Source organism: Echeneis naucrates, chromosome 22, assembly GCF_900963305.1.
Source record: "Echeneis naucrates chromosome 22, fEcheNa1.1, whole genome shotgun sequence".
Lineage (NCBI taxonomy): Eukaryota > Metazoa > Chordata > Actinopteri > Carangiformes > Echeneidae > Echeneis > Echeneis naucrates.
The window spans coordinates 12,310,368-12,326,508 of record NC_042532.1 but is presented as its reverse complement, the minus strand read 5'-3'; the positions used below and the strand labels follow the sequence as shown (position 1 = coordinate 12,326,508).

At 42.5% G+C, this 16,141-nt stretch overlaps 2 protein-coding genes across 2 annotated transcripts; one reads left to right on the top strand and one right to left on the bottom strand.

Moving 5' to 3' along the window:
* Positions 1–70: 70 nt before the first annotated feature.
* msh4 (mutS homolog 4) lies at positions 71–6,641 on the bottom strand. The gene is made up of 20 exons (XM_029493652.1): positions 6,348–6,641; positions 5,943–6,113; positions 5,693–5,853; positions 5,480–5,590; positions 5,195–5,310; positions 4,922–5,095; positions 4,644–4,816; positions 4,497–4,564; positions 4,336–4,410; positions 4,117–4,181; positions 3,862–4,031; positions 3,636–3,772; positions 3,399–3,502; positions 2,852–2,976; positions 2,029–2,229; positions 1,806–1,924; positions 1,592–1,720; positions 745–919; positions 573–661; positions 71–361 (listed from the first exon to the last, which is right to left on the bottom strand). Exons 1-20 carry the CDS (start codon positions 6,514–6,516, stop codon positions 164–166), a joined length of 2,730 nt encoding a protein of 909 aa, XP_029349512.1. The 5' UTR covers positions 6,517–6,641; the 3' UTR covers positions 71–163.
* Positions 6,642–8,156: 1,515 nt separating this feature from the next.
* Positions 8,157–9,498, top strand: vcpkmt (valosin containing protein lysine (K) methyltransferase). The gene is made up of 5 exons (XM_029494541.1): positions 8,157–8,431; positions 8,546–8,659; positions 8,782–8,854; positions 8,966–9,085; positions 9,203–9,498. The coding sequence occupies exons 1-5, from the start codon at positions 8,175–8,177 to the stop codon at positions 9,305–9,307; spliced, it is 669 nt and encodes a 222-aa protein (XP_029350401.1). The 5' UTR covers positions 8,157–8,174; the 3' UTR covers positions 9,308–9,498.
* The last annotated feature ends 6,643 nt before the right edge of the window (positions 9,499–16,141 follow it).

Below are 16,141 nucleotides of genomic sequence, written 5' to 3'. Positions count from 1 at the left end.
ATTGCTTTTTAATTGTAAGAATGGCAAAGAAAAAACATGACGGTCAGTTTTCCAAGATATCCATTTAATGTTACTGCAGCCGTAAATGAAACCAACATACAACCAAAATATCCAGTAAATGTCATCATTTCCTCTGCCCCTCCCCACTGTAAGGCTGAGTCAGTCACTCCTCCTCTGTGTCCATGGATGCTGGCTGCTCTGCGGCCTTCAGCTCAGCCTCGTATTGCTTTCTCAGGCCTTTCAAATACATACGCAGGCTGCCGGGGTCCAGTCTGGAGTTCCTGGCAGCCTGCAGGAGGCGGGTGGCCAGGTGGTACACGGCTCTCTGCCTCTGTGTCTCCACATCACTGTGATGTCTGGCCTGCAAGAATCATGAAACACACCTTAGCCTAATTATTCAGCAGTTCGCTGACACCAGCCACACAATATAGTTGTACAAGCTTTGATGAGAGGCCATTGCACACAATATTTGAATAATGGTTTCCTTACATTTATCCTGTTGGGAACAATGTATTCAAACAAATGTACGTTGAAGCACAAAAGAATCAAAAGTGGATGTTTTTGAACCATACCAAGAGCTGCTGGCTAACATTGGAGGCAATTTCCTTTGCCTCTTGGATTAAAGTTGATGGAAGGGCAGTCATTTCTGCTGCTCTCAGGCCTATTAGACCAAAAACAAGCTCTGTACCAATTTCTTCTAACAATTTTCAACAGGATTGTGCTTGGACTTAAGAAACTCTTTACCATAATGTCTTTCTTCAGAACAGCCTCGTTTCAGCAAGTATGTATAGACCACACTCTCAGCACCAGTGTCTCCACTGCGTGTGTGCTGAATCTCCATGTGCTGGTTCTCCACATTGGGGTAAAGAGACTCGAGCTGGCACAGTTCAAGAAAGTGTGTGGCGAAGAGGGTAAATGCCTGTAAGTAGTCAATAAAAAGCAAACACCTTGAAGGTTAAATTACTGGACCACATACGCTAGTCCTGCTGTTTACCAAAGACGTGTACCACATCAGATAGCAAGTTTGATGATTATTAGAGACTGTAGGAATCTGACTCATCTGGTTTTCATTTTAGTGACAGGAGTGGCACAAAATTACTACCCAAACATGTACTCCCAATTTTTGGACCAATTTTTTTCAGGCTACAGGTGTACATCACCGGCAATTTAGTAACCCAACAGTTCTAGTTACATGCTAATCTCGAGCCTGACCCCCTTCATTCACTAAAATCTCTACTAAATAATAATTCCCTTGATGAATAGAAAGAGGATGGTGGCATTCAGATAGTAAAAGGTGTTTTTGAGCATGGCGAAAATTTTGTCCAAAATCATTTAATAACACACACATTCTGGAGAGATGCTATTTTATAATCAAAGTGAAATATTTTTTATACAAAAAAGTACATTGGAAACTCCCACTCAATGTGTCCCCATCAGATTCAAATGACATATAGTTTGGAGGTGGCCACTTTGGTGTTAAACAGGTTTGGTGTATGAAGTTCAGGTTGGCCAGTTGGTGACAAATGAAAGTGGTTCATTCAGCTCCAGATGATTCAGAGCATTAGTCAGTCTGTATGTTTGCTACACATACCTTGAGGTTAAGGAGGAACTCACAAACAGAGTGGCAGATGCCAATGCCCTCCTCAGCACTGGTACCACGCCCCAACTCGTCAATGATAATCAGGGATCTGTCAGTCACGTTGTGAATTATGTACGAGATCTTAGGGGAGGAAGTGTCATTGAAAGATAATTTGATATTTTTTATCTTTCATAAATGTGAAGTGAGGGAAAAACAAAACACATACCTCCTTCATTTCCAACATGAATGTAGAAGAGTTTGTTTCAAAATCATCATCCACACCAATTCTAGTGAATATCTGATCAGCAACACGAAACGAGGCATACTCAGCAGGAACAAAAGAGCCTGAAATAATGATGTAAGCAGATTTACTCCAAAATAAAGTTAAATCAATGCAAAGCACTTTGCTGCTCTACTTATCATGTGATGCTGAGGTGTCTGTCGTTGACCTATCTGAGCCATGACCTGGCACAGTGCCACCTGTTTAAGGTAGGTGGACTTGCCACTCATGTTGGGTCCACTGATGATGACAAAGTTGCTGCCCTCAGAGATGTAACTATTGTTTGATACAGGCTGCTGTCTAGCCAGACGCTCCAGAATGGGGTGGCGACCCTGCTTAATAGCCAGTGTGTCTGTGAACTCTGGACGCACTGCCAGACACAGTAGGAAATAAAAAGCAACAACAATCAAGATAAACAAGACTCCTTGACTCGTTTTTATCATAAAATACAATCATATTGCATATGTAAGTATTTGGCAATTCTGTTACAAACCTGAACATCATGACCATGACTAAGTGATTATGGTTGCTTTGTACCTTTAATATGAAAAATGCATCACAACATTTCAATTACATAATTCAAATCTTGTATAATTAATTGCTGGTTAGACACGTGAGTCACAGTATAATAAAATCTGATGTCTCTGAGAGGAGTGGGCAGTGTTTAAAGGCAGCTGGCTCCTCTGCTAGAGAGAGTTGTCTCTGTAAATGCAGCGCACCAGTGCACATTTATGTAACAAGGGTAATTTGAGTTCAAACTGGCTGGGATAGAAGGGGGCAGTGCAGTCAGCACGTGTCTACGGAGAGACGCTTTCAGACAGCTGAGGGCCAGTGCTCACCACCCACTCATGAAAAAAATTGAGGCCAGCAAAGCTGCCAGCTGAGTAGAGCTCCCTCTGATTGTCATGTGTGACGCTGGCTGGATGCAGACAACACATAACTCATTTTACAGTTTGACTTATGGTTTGAAAACAATGGAGCTTCATACTTACCATAGTCTGAAATAGTGCATGCGTTTGCAAGTGACAGCAACATGTCCAGCATGGATACAGCATCAGAGAGCTTGTAAAGGCAGTGGATGTGTTCGTGGATGGTGTGAAGCAGCTGACATATCACCCTTTATAGAGAATGGCAAGATGCCACAGGTAAGGGACCTTAAAGCTAACATATGGCGCCCCCTAGTGGACATAAAGTGGAACATACATACTGATGTACACTAGATCAGCTTAGGAAAGCTGACAGGGAATGTGAAAGACTGAATAGATGACTAATTCTCTGGTTTTTGATACCTTGTGTAAATGTTTATGTGGAGAATAATTGTTGCTCATTTATCTAAAATCCTAATTTTCGTCTGTGGCAATAAAAAGGATTAATCACAATAATCTCTGGAGAGAAATAATACTAAATAATGTATCAGACCAACCTAATTCAGCAAGCAAAAGAAATATTAATGATTTAAAACTGTAATTAATCAAAGTTCATCCAATAAATGAGTGTGCAAATTTATATTAATAAATCATAGGAAAATGTGCTGCTCACACATAGGACATATGAAAGATCTCCCTCAGGGCCTCATCACAGCGGTCATTCATCTTCATCAGGTCTGCAGTAGTGAAGCCATAGTTGTTCTTGTGCTTGGATACCTAAGACAGTTATTTCAGGTGTTCAGACTCTTAGAACCTCCATAGGGGTCATTTAGCCTTATTCAAATGAAACTGACGTATAATTTTATTTCCAGTTTTATTCTTGATAAATAACCACTTTAGTGGACCATACCTTGACAAACTCTGAGGGAAGTTTCCCTTCAGGAAAAACTACTCCTTCAAGTTTCATCTGAATGAAGAAACCTCGAGCTGTGCTGAAGCTCGTACGCATTGGGAGGCCATATTTCTCACCTAACTGGTTCACAAGCCCTGTGCAATACAGTAGACTTGATGCATCACTATTTTGTGCAAATACTAGGCCAATATTAACTGAACAGCCAGACTAAATGACCTATGACCTGCAATGTCATCAACAATCTCAGTATAAGCTCTGCGGGCAATGTCGAGGAACTCATTGACATTAGGGCGCACGGCGTAACATTTCTGGGTGCGCATGTTTAGACTCCCCTTCAGGTAGGTAGTGTCATCATTAATCACTGTTTTGATCTGCTCTAGGATCAAGTCAAACCTGGGGTGGATACAAATATATGTAAGAAATCTGCAGGTAGTCAAGAATGGTTTAAAATGTACATCATTTGCAAAAGGTTCAGTACCTAGTGTCTTCCAGTGATGTGCTGTATGCTTTGAGTAGAGCTGTGCTGCAGTTTTTCAGCACCATCTGTTCATACAGTATAATGCTTAAATGATTTAAAATTATAGAAAAAAAACCCAACCCTTTTGTGGAGTAAAATGCATTTTTCTCATTTTAACAACGGCTCAAGGACAAACTAATATTAAACAAATTCATATAAAATATACCAACAAACACAAACCCTTAATCTTGGCACCAGATCCAATGTGTATTTCAGTTGAATGACATGTGTGATCTTTGCTTCAGCAGCCTGAACCTGTAAATAAATTTACTTTGTGTCACTACATTCCATCACCTGAGGCCATGCTCTACAATTCTGAGTAATGAAAGAACAGCACATACTGTTTCCTGCTTGGGGATTTGGACAAGAACAGAGAGCAGCTGGTCAATGTCAAGGAAATTGCTGATGGCTGAGAATTGCAAAGGAACAGATATTCAAATGCTTTCATGCTGTCATCATCCGCATGCACAATGTCACTAAAAACTGACCATTCTTCAAGCCAAAGAAGAGCTCCTCATCCTGTAGCAACTCTTGTATGGTGTCTAGTCGTATGTTGATCGTGTCCACGTCAACCAGAGGCTCCAAAATATTGGAGCGTAATCTTCTTGCACCACCAGGTGTTTTTGTCTGGTTTAGTACCCCTAAAAGAGTATGTTCACTCCTACAGAGATAAGCAGAGACAGAGGGAGAGTGGAAACATCTATGATTACAGATGAAGTATATGGAAGGATGTTGCTCTCAGTCTTGCCAGTGCTTTCCCTCTTACCTGTGATCTCTATTGTTTACTACCAACTCAAGGTTAGCGGCCGAAGCTGAGTCAATCATGGCTGTCTGTTCACTCCCTTTAAAGCTGACTTTAAGAGACTTGGCAGTGTAGACAGAGTTCTGGATGAACTCTAAGTATTTCAGCAAAGCAGCTGCAGCTGCTAGGCAATAATATCTGAACAAATCATGAAATAAGATAATAAAAAAAAAAAACAAAAAAAACTGTTAAGTGCTCCAGGACTTCTATTTTTATACATTATTCTCAGTGGCATACTTCGCTTGTACTTCCATGAGGACAGTGCCAAATTCTGGAGCACAGAGCTGCTGAATGTATTCCAGCCCTTTCTTCTCATTAAAATATTTTCTCTGGATCGCAGTGAAAGATACACCCTAACAACAACAACAACAAAAGAAAAAAGAAAAAGAATATATCATCTGGTGCGATACAACCTGTCCAGTTCAGAGTACTAACAAAAAATGAATCTGTGAGTGAATAAGTGGGTTTTAATGAGCTATTCTCTGGTCTAAGGCGATTATTCCAAAAATTCTGGACGAGTACCGGGAAGTTCTCAGTGATGAGGTTGAAAAGTTTTGTCCCTTTCCCCTTCTCACTAGCTGTATCTGGCATCAGTATTTCCAGTGGCAGCAAGATATGAATCTTGGTTATAACCTTCGGAAGAATGATATGCCACAGTGGCATGAGTTTGCTGTATTTCAGAGTCCACCTTGAGTGCTGAGTAATTATTGCTAATCAATAAAATGAATGAGTTACCTTGGCATATGCCCCAGTGTCTGCAAATTGAGAGAGTACAAGCTCTGGACATTTCAAGTTGAGACTGGCCATACCAACCTCTCCTCTGGCCAAACCACGCCCTTCAACCACAGCTACAATCACAGACGCAACAGACGTAGCTGCAGAGGAGGAACTTGTTGCTACAAGAAAAAAGACATCCGAGTGAGATGTGCTACCTCAGCTGTTCTTACATCTCATCCTACACAGTATTTATCTTAAGTCTAAATACCAGTAGGATCAGTCAGGGGTGTCTGTGCAAGGTGTGAGCGTGAGGCCCCAGCAGAGCCAGGGGTCCTTCCCAGTCTGGGTGTCCCTCCACGGCTGCGACAGGAGGAACTGCCCAAAGAGGATGTAAAGACTGACGGATTTGTCCTTCCGAACATGAAGTTGTGAAACTGACCTGTGTTGAAACAAAATATGGAAAGGTCACCCTCATATTAACACTGACCAGACACAAAGTTTGGAGTCTTATACTTGTGTCCATTATTATGATTTATTATTTTCCAGCTTTAGTTATTTTTAGCATGTACCTTTAGGACACATTCGAGACATTTGAGAGTTTGAATTGTGTACATTTCACTGTTTGCTTCATTCAGTGCCAACATGTTAGTGCTAGCTACACCGCTTGGATCACCTGAGGCCCTGCGGGTTCGTGTTGGACCATGGCGGGACATCCTGCCTCCTGAGCTAGAGGAGGCTGATGGCGGGACGTGGGAGGACGTCTCCTCCGTTGGTGACCATGTTGGTCCACAGTCTGAGCTGTCGCCACCGGTTGATATCTCTTCTGTGCTGCTACGAAGCATTTTTAAAGACAGGTCAGGACGGGTAAACTTGAAAACTAATTTGTTCAACCACCAAAAAAACAAACAAGATGTCTCCGTGCAGGAGCCGTTCCCGCGGTTAGCTAGCGAGAAGAAAGCTCGCGAGTCGTAACGTCTCAACTTCTTCCACACGGCACCAGCATCTACGCATGCGCGCGAGACATCCTTTCAGTCTGAGCTGTGTTAGCGGCTCATCAGTTTCTATAGCCCAGGGGTCTGCATCCTTTAGAAACTATGAAGAAATGTGCAGTGTGCCCCGTGTTTCTCAATGCCTATAACACATCCACCCATCCATACATCCATCCATCCATCCATCCGTACATCCATCCACACATCCATCATCCACCCATACATCCATTCACCCATCCATCCATCCATCCACACATCCACCCATCCATCCACCCATCCATACATCCATCCATCCATCCATCCGTACATCCATCCACACATCCATACATCCATCATCCACCCATACATCCATTCACCCATCCATCCATCCATCCACACATCCATCCATCCATCCACACATCCATCCATCCATCCATCCATCCATACATCCATCCACACATCCATACATCCATCATCCACCCATACATCCATCCATCCGTACATCCATCCACACATCCACCCATCCATACATCCATCATCCACCCATACATCCATTCACCCATCCATCCATCCATCCATCCGTACATCCATCCACACATCCACCCATCCATACATCCATCATCCACCCAAACATCCATCCATCCAACCATACATCAATCATCCACCTATCCATCCATCCATCCACCCATCCTACAGACATCATCCATCATCCATCATCCACCCATACATCCATCCATCCACCCATCCATACATCCATACATCCACCCACCCATCCACCGATCCATCCATCCGTACATCCATCCACCCACCCACCCATCCATATATAATACTTCCAACAGGTTCTGGGCCTACCCTGGGGTCTCTTCCCAGGTGGAAAGCCCTAAGTCTCCAAAGGAAGGCACCCAGGAGGCATCAAATGCTCAGACCACATCAGTTCCTTCCTCCTTCCTCCTTCCTCAGGGTCCTTTCTACATAAATGAGCAGCAGCCTGACTTGGAGTTGCCTCCAGATGTCCACACCCTGTTGACCCGAGGGTGGGCAGCATAAGCATGGGGTCACAGCCCCCAGTGTTGGGTCCCTCAAGCCACAACTTAATTTATTATTTGTTCCATTATTTCCTTCTGGAAAATCTGAAATTTAAGTCAGTGACCTTGAAACACAAGGCTGCAAAGAAAGAAGAAGTTTCTATAGTTGCAAGTATTAAAGCTGTAATTGTAAGAGTTCTATACACTGTATGGGATGGAAAAAGTCATTTTTTATTCTCAAGACACAACGATTGACCTTGGTTATGAATTCATTCTGACACCTTGATAAGCTGCAGCACTGATATTTCTAGTCTCTTCTGACAAAATAAATTTTTTTACATCGAAAATTTCTATGTTTATTCGTAATGTTGATGCTACAGACTGTATTTCTTTAACTGTTTTACTGAAGCCTCTCTTCCCTCTCCTTGTCTGATTTGTCTAGATAAAAGATTTATTGTGAAAAAATCCTCCCGGAACTCCCTTTTTCTTCTTCCGGTCGCCAACAACATGGCGGAAGACGCAGTCGAGAGCAAATGTTTTGTGAGAGAAATTGACAAGAACGACGGTTCTATCGTGAAAGTGAAGCAGTGCTATATGGGAGATGTGGGCTGCGTGGTTTGGGATGCAGCCATAGTTCTTGCTAAATATTTAGAGACTCCACAGTTTTATGAGCCGTCTGCGGGAGTGAACGTGTGGGCCGGCCGGACTGTGCTGGAGCTGGGAGCCGGAACAGGAGCAGTCGGGCTGATGGCAGCGACACTAGGGTGAGACTGACGACCGCTCACGTTGTGTCTAACCCCGCATATTAGCATGACTGTAATCACAAACACCTAACAGGGCATCCAAGATATATTGTAACTGTTTCTCCATTCCCACAGAGCCCAGGTCACAGTGACAGACCTGGAGGAGCTGCAGGCCCTCCTGAGAGTGAACATTGAAGAAAACCAGGAGCTTATCAGGAGTGGATCCATCACTGCCAAGGTACTGAAATGGTTTGTACTTAGATTTCCTACTTCACGCACAGTTGTATTGCAGTGATACACATGTTGCATGGTCACTGATGCTGGAAGACGTATCTAAATAGTAACTGTTTGATTTCTACTCTTTCCTAAAGGGGTGAAGATGTGTCTGAGTTCTTCCCTCCCCCACAGTACATTCTTATAGCAGACTGCATCTATTATGAGCAGGTATTTCACTCTTGCTTTAAGTCAGGCGTGACATTTTGTTGGATTGTACTACCCTCACAAACAAAAAAGAGTGTTGTTTCTCACTGTGACTCATCACTTATTTCCACACAGTCAGTTGTTCCACTGGTGGAGAGCTTGAAGATGCTGTCCGGACCTGAAACCTGCATTATTTGCTGCTATGAGCAACGCACTGAGGGCGTCAATCCAAAAGTGGAAAGACAGTTTTTTGAGGTGAGAACCCAGCAGTGCAGTTCTTATTTTAAATAGCACTGATGTAGACATTTCAATAAGTTGCCATATGAAACACCTGTTTGTGACGAACCATTGTGGACACTTGTCATCTCTTAGTTGCTGAAACAGCACTTCACCTGTGAGGAAATCTCTTCAGACAAACAAGACCCACAGTTCAGCAGTCCAGATATCCACATCCTGCACATTCGAAGAAAAGTCTAAGTTTGCGTGGTGAAGTTTGTGTTTGCAGTAATTAGTGGTATATGCTAATACCACATGAAAGTTGGACATTGAAAGGGAAAATGTGTCTACTTGTGACCTGTCTTCGTTTCACTGTTTGTTCTCTAACATTTTCTATAAAAGATATTTTGTAATATGTCAATAACCACTGTCTAGGCATGTGACCTGTATAAAAAATATTTTAAAAATGAATCTATTGTACATTTTTTTTTAATGCTTAACAGTTTCACTGGCCTGTTTGACTGCAGGGCTGTGAAGGTACATGTGAGGTGATGGCCCTGCAGCCGATGTGCAAGAACAAACATGACAAATAATGATTGTCTTTGATAAATTAGTTGGAGAGGTCATAAGCAAAGATGTGAGGGAGAAAACTTCATAGTGCTCATTGGGATTTTTGAGCTTGCTCTTAAGAACTTTATGAACATGTGTCCACGTGTTTTTTTTAAGGATGTCCCACATAAATGAGTACCCACTGGCAGTTACTTTCCGTGGTTTTCGCATTCCCTGTAATTGTGAATGAGGTATGTGAACTCACACATTGCCTATGTGAAACACCAGGGGGCAGTAGTTGCTTAAAAAGTATTTAAACGTGTTTAAGGGGTTAGTCTGCAATAAAACTCAATTTAATCTGAGGGGCATTGGTCAACCTTGGAATTAAATATACATTTAAGTTTGTCAACGTCATCATTATAGTTATTTAAATATACCCTTTGGAGAGATTTGAGACAATGAATCATCTTGACTAACTTAAACACTGTAAGATTGGAGCCATTATTATCTTTGCTAGTTTTTGCTGTCCATGCAGGGGGAATTCCACCTCAAACCCCAGATTATCTGAAAGATTATGGCTCTTTTTCAAGCATAAACCATGAAGTACGCCCCACACTCCCACAGGCATGCAGGGGCCCCTCACAGTCTTTCATGCTGCTGTCTGTTTACACAGTGGAGCTGGAGTGTAATGAGCAGGGTGGCCTCCAACGTGCAGACCAAATAAAAATGTTAATGCTGAAGTTGGCAGGGTGGGGTGAACGCTAAAGGTCCCATTTAATGCTCAAATCACTTTATAGACTGATACAATGGGAACCAAGTTCTGATTAAGATTTAATGCATCAAGGTGATCATCCTTTCTCTTTTGGGATCCAGAAGTGCAAGGCTAATTTGGTTGCATGAAAAATGCTGATACTGCTAAGAACATTTGTGATATGAAGTGCCTCAGACCTCTGAGTACTGCTGAATGTATTTGTTAGATTTCCTTTACGTAAACAGCAACAATGACCCCAGAGCAGTCCAGCAGCTCCTTTAGTGTTGTGAATAGAATAAGTTAACATGACAACACTAATTATATGACAAGTCAGACCTTATCCCTCCGAAATCACACATTCGTGCACAAATATATTCATTAAAACTTATTGCTACAACTAATAGATTCATTATTGGCCAGTACGCCAACAGTGATTGTGAAATGTTTGACAGACAAAGACTCGGGTGTGGCTGGGTTGAGTCATAGTTCTGACCCTTTAATCCCTGTTGGTCAGTGATAATGTCTATCACAAGTGGAGCTGAGTGGGATTAATCACCCATTTTAAAACAATTATTATAAATAACAGCTGCTCATTTAAAATAATAATTCCCTCTGGCCCTTCTATGCCCTCTCATTTGTACCTGGGGCAGCTGAACCGCTACACTCAAGAGTCATCTTACCATAGAGGTCTCCTTTGGTTTGACCAGGATATGCTCTGCTAATTAATTCGACTCACAGCTGGTATTAAGTCCAGGCCCTCCAGGACCCAGAAGGGTCATTGTTAAGAATAAAGGGGTCGAGTGGAGCACTACAACTCTATGACAACTTTTTATCCTTATATCCACGTCCAGGGCCCTCACAGTCAGTCCCTTTCCAGTCTATCTAGTGCTCTTGCCTTCTTAAATGCTAACCAAAATTAATTAAAATTGAGTAGCTATAGTCTTCTTCTGGTTGGCTAATTAGGCTAGCACTACAGGGGAAAACAGGACGATTCACAGTAAATGAGGGCAGCCCACAGCGAAGCAGCAGTGTCATCTCTGATCTATTATCATATACACATAACAGCTGATTCTGGTGATCGTTGACATTCATTATTTAACATGTTTTTGTATGTGCAGCATACACCAAGGCAGAATGGGGGCATTTTCTGCCAGCAGATGGTGTTATTAGAGGAAATCTCTCTTACCTGTATTCTCACAGGTAAGTCCTCCTAAGTGTATGGTGAACTAGTAGAACACTGTTTGTTCATTAATGTTTTTTTATAGATGATGAAATAAAAAGTCATCATTAATTAGTTTTACTGCTGTTTATAAGATACAACCCCAATCCAGTCTGCACGTTAGTGAAAAACGTTTGCATGGACTGTACTACACTCATAATCCCTAGGTACTTTTAAAATAAGATAAGTCGAGGAAACAGTGCAGCGCCCCTCCAAACCAGATGGGTGGAGGAGAGCCTGACTCCAGCAGCTTGTGTAGTGTGCTCCACTCTGCTGCATCACAGCCAAGTGACACAGAGGATCCATTGTGTCACCATCATCATCACACTGCCTGGAGCCAAGAGACACGGTTCCAGAAAGGAAGACACATTTTCTCACTAACTATTAGGGAGTGGCTCGAGAATAGATATCAAACTGGGCTGATTAAATATAGAAGAAAGGCTTCATAAATGTGTGAGTCCTCTAATCCTGCAAAGGCCCCCTCCGTCCCTCCCTCCTTACACTCGCAGATCACCCTTCTCCTTTTTCACATGATTAACTGGGCCTACTGAACTTGCTCCTCAAAGAGACAACAGGCCAGAGCTGCATTCCTATCCAAAGCATGTGAGCAGTGTTATTTAGCAGCTCTCCATCCTCCATCTGGAATAATGAGATGCAGTAACACTAATAAATTGTGGCACTCAGATCCGTTTGGGAGCAGAGAGATGGTACAGTGCCAGCGAAGCAAAGCCTGACAGGACAACTAGCTTATAGAAATACAACGCTGCCCTCCCCAACCCCCGCTACCCCCACAAGAGAACAACAGGAGGGCGGGGGTGCTACTAAGACAGCTGTGCTGCAGTTGAGTGAGGATACAAACCCAGCACTGTGAGAATATTTTGCACATTTGGCCCCTTCTTCCAGTCCCCTTCATGAAAAAATATCACTATGAGATGCCTGTCTGTTTTTGTTGCAATAGAATTTGTGTAAAGACATTTTACAATAACCACAACTCACTCAATGGCTTCCCCTATTGGTGTTTCCAGGCTATCCAGTTTAATGTGTAATGCTGGTGTTTTAGTGAGTCAGTGAGTCCAAGATGGCATCAGTAAAAACGTAATAGTGTATTGATCCATCACTTGAAATACCTCAGTTTTTGTGGAGGCCTGAGTCCCTGGGACTGCTGTCCCTTAAGCGTTCTAGTGCACTGATATATTTGTCATTATTACGATATGTGGTGGCTCAGCACTAAGGAGAGAACTGCAGAGGGGAGGGGAACAGCATGTGTGTGTGTGTGTGTGTGTGCCTTGTTTCCCTGAGTCATTACCTCACTGTAGTTTGAATTTGGACTCTGTGTGAGAGCAGCAGCACCTGATTCACCTCAGATCCCCTCCCAAGATTTCCTCCAACACCAGAACTGTGCGCTGTCACTCGAAACACTGGCTCTTTTGTAATTACAGCAATCTTGTCAGAGACACGGACGCAGTCAGTGTGGTGCAGCCAGAGTGGTGGCAAGCTGTTCAACGAGGCCTTGCATTGGTCTTCCTCATTCTGTCGGTCACTGTGTGGAGACTGTGAGTGAATCCATGTGGCTGGTGGATACTGCTGCAGGCTGAATAAGTCCTATCTGCATTATTCTTGCACTTCAATGCTAAAACCATCCAGCATTTCTTTGACTGTTGTGGAGGTTTTGTAAAGCTAAACTACAGATGCCACATGGCTGAGATCAGTGGTCTGTGTACTTTATGATTCCATCTGTGGGCAAACTCAAGTTGCAGCACCAGCTATAATGCTGGCCCCTTCCCTTCCCTTTACTGTAGCATTGCTTACATCTGAAAGTCAGCTGGTTTACACTCAGCTATGATCCTCTTTACACTGTGTGTTACAGCTGGAAAAACACAGAATATGAGTCCCGGGGAAAAACTTGTTCAAACTCTCACACAGCTGTGTTAAACATCGTGCAATCCTCAAGGGAAGCCATGTGAACAAATTTCAGGTTTTCCTGTGATGGTGCATAAAGAGAAATTCTGAGACTTAAGTAATGTAATGAGATTTCGATTGGATGGTTTTAAAGTGAAAAAACAACTTGATTATCAGCCACTGAGACTGTATGGTTAGTGGCTCAAATTATGTAGTTAATGCCTTTCCGAGCACTTCATCTATCCATTAGTAAACAAACTGGTTGTGTCTTGCGTCTTCATAATAATTTAATGGTTCTCTGAATTTGCAATTCCACCACAGAAACAAGTAACCTTCAGATGTAGATATGAATGGAATGCATTTTGGACCAATGCCCAGAATGCACCTTGGACTTCATAGCCTCGCATTTTCGGCCTTATTTAGTGAGTGAACACCACACTGAAGTGCTCATTCATTCCACCATTTTTTTTCTTAGGTCATACACAAAATAACGCTGTTTGTTAGCACAGAGCAACAGATCAGAATAAAGCACCCCTGCTGGTATATACCGAAAACAATGCACCTGCTTGAAGGTGCTCATTTACCCTTAGATTAAAAACTTTAACCTCAGCAGGAAACCCCAAGAAAGTTTCAGTCATTTCCGGACCTGTGTGAAACTGAGCTCTGTTTGAGTTCATTATTAACAGCTCCTTCAGGGAGGCCTCGGAAAGGTGCAGAGGATTTAACCAGAGGACAGACAGAAGGAGACATTTTGTAACCAAAGAGGCTGTTTTACTGTCCTTGAGGATAAGCAGCAACTGATCCAAGCTGTGTGAATTGTGGCTTATTGTCGGTGTTCCCTCCTACCATTAAGCAGGCAAATAAGCTGCTTTAATAATGGTGTTTGCATGTGTGCACAGGAGTATCTGCGGCTGCATGCATCACACATCCTACAGTGATTATCCAACTGGGTGTGGCTGCTGAACTGTATCCCAGCATTAAGCCAGCGATGACTATATTCAAAACCCACATGACTATATTCATAAATGTGTATTATCTCAGTGATATACCTGTGCAACAGTTAGTCTGAAACTGGAGTTAAGAGGAAATGAAGGCAAGAAGGAAAGACAAACCACACCCATGAAAACCACAAAGATAATTCAGACTAGTTTCCTTGGACTATCAGGTGTGCGGCTATAATACCACTCACAAATACTTTTCTGTGACTGTTTGAATAACAAAGGAAAGCCACCATTGCAACAAAAGGAGAAAAAAGGGTGTGTGCTACAATATTGCAGAACTTGACTTATAATATTGGGGTCTTTTTTTTAAATTCTTTCCACTCTTCCTCTTTCTATGCAGAACAGAGGAACTGAATGGAAAGTTTCAGTGTAGTCAGTCACCTATGTGATACCAAAAACACCAGGCCACACTTGCAGAAATCCCATCTGACGGTTGTCATAGGGACTGCCCCAACAAACAAGCGTATTGGCCGCCTAAGACAAATCTGTCATACACATTCTTGTGCAAAGCACTGAAAGTGCTTAAGCAGTTTCCCTTCTTGATTTGTGAATTTGTGAATCATCTCACAAGTGAATTAAAAGAAACGAGTGCACAATATCCAGTTGGCTTCACTCCAAAGATGTTGTGTATACTTGTTTCTTTAGTATTTAATGAGAAATGTGTGGCTCATTACACAGAGAGGCGTTCAGCTCCTCACTTCATCCTGTGACCTGAAACTGCTGACCTCTTTTCTCAGGAAATGTAAGGAATTCCTGTCAAGCACAGAGGGAGTTGACACAATGACCAGGAGGTCTCATCTTTACAGAGAAGTCATAAAAACGTACCTACAGTCTCTGTCCTTGCCCATAGGGCCCCAGCATTACCAATAAAACTGAGGATCATATGGTTTTAATGAAGTACTGGGAACCAAAGTGGCCGTTACAGCCCAATTAAACTGCCATTGGTGTCTAATATGGGCCCTTGACCAGGCTCTCGCTGACAGCTGGAGTATTTACCAGTACACTGGGACTTGGATACCTTCCCATTAAGTTTGTTTTTATCAAGTAGTTAAATCACAGCTGCATGAGTTGTGTGGGTTGTGTGAAATGTCTTCTGTAGCTGTGGAGTGTTATCTGTCAATGTCACCTGACCTGTCTGACGGAAACCTCTGTGGTGCTAGAGCAAACATCCTGAGGCCTCAACAGCAACTCTCTCGGCACTAGATTTTCCACCCAACAAATGCCACCATGATTAAACAGCCAAACGTCTGTGGATGCAGACACAAAAACACATGAGGATACATTTGCGAATGCTGCAAATCATCTGAGGAGAGCGAAGAAGTGAATACCATTCCTCTACATGCAAGCAAACCTTGTGCTATTTGAACAGCTTACAGAACGCCAGTCTCTCTGTGGATGTGTAGAGCAGTGGGAAGGACACAATTCCATTCACTTTCCTAAGCAGTAAAATCCTTGGAAATCTGTGGTATAATGCTAACTAATCTTTTGTAGCCCTAAACAAAGTAGTCAGGGCACTTTTCACCATCAATACTGCCTTTATCACAAGTGAAAACATTCTAATTTATCTCCTTCAATCAAAAATAAAACATTCCTCTGCTGTGACTCAGTGGTGTACTGTCTCAAGAAGATCTCTTTCAATGAACAAAATAAAATCTAGATACCATAGCAGACTCAGC

What these genes read in the sequence shown, in the direction of transcription:
- msh4 (XM_029493652.1), bottom strand. Translation starts at nt 6,516, where the DNA reads ATGCTTCGTAGCAGCACAGAAGAGATATCAACCGGTGGCGACAGCTCA. An exon ending in ATCTGGTGCCAAGATTAAGG is followed by an intron (nt 4,182 to 4,335) that starts GTTTGTGTTTGT and finishes CTGTATGAACAG; the next exon opens with ATGGTGCTGAAAAACTGCAG. An exon ending in ATCTTTCATATGTCCTATGT is followed by an intron (nt 2,977 to 3,398) that starts GTGAGCAGCACA and finishes TTCTCTATAAAG; the next exon opens with GGTGATATGTCAGCTGCTTC.
- vcpkmt (XM_029494541.1), top strand. Translation starts at nt 8,175, where the DNA reads ATGGCGGAAGACGCAGTCGAGAGCAAATGTTTTGTGAGAGAAATTGAC. An exon ending in ACTGCCAAGGTACTGAAATG is followed by an intron (nt 8,660 to 8,781) that starts GTTTGTACTTAG and finishes TCTTTCCTAAAG; the next exon opens with GGGTGAAGATGTGTCTGAGT. An exon ending in TGGAAAGACAGTTTTTTGAG is followed by an intron (nt 9,086 to 9,202) that starts GTGAGAACCCAG and finishes GTCATCTCTTAG; the next exon opens with TTGCTGAAACAGCACTTCAC.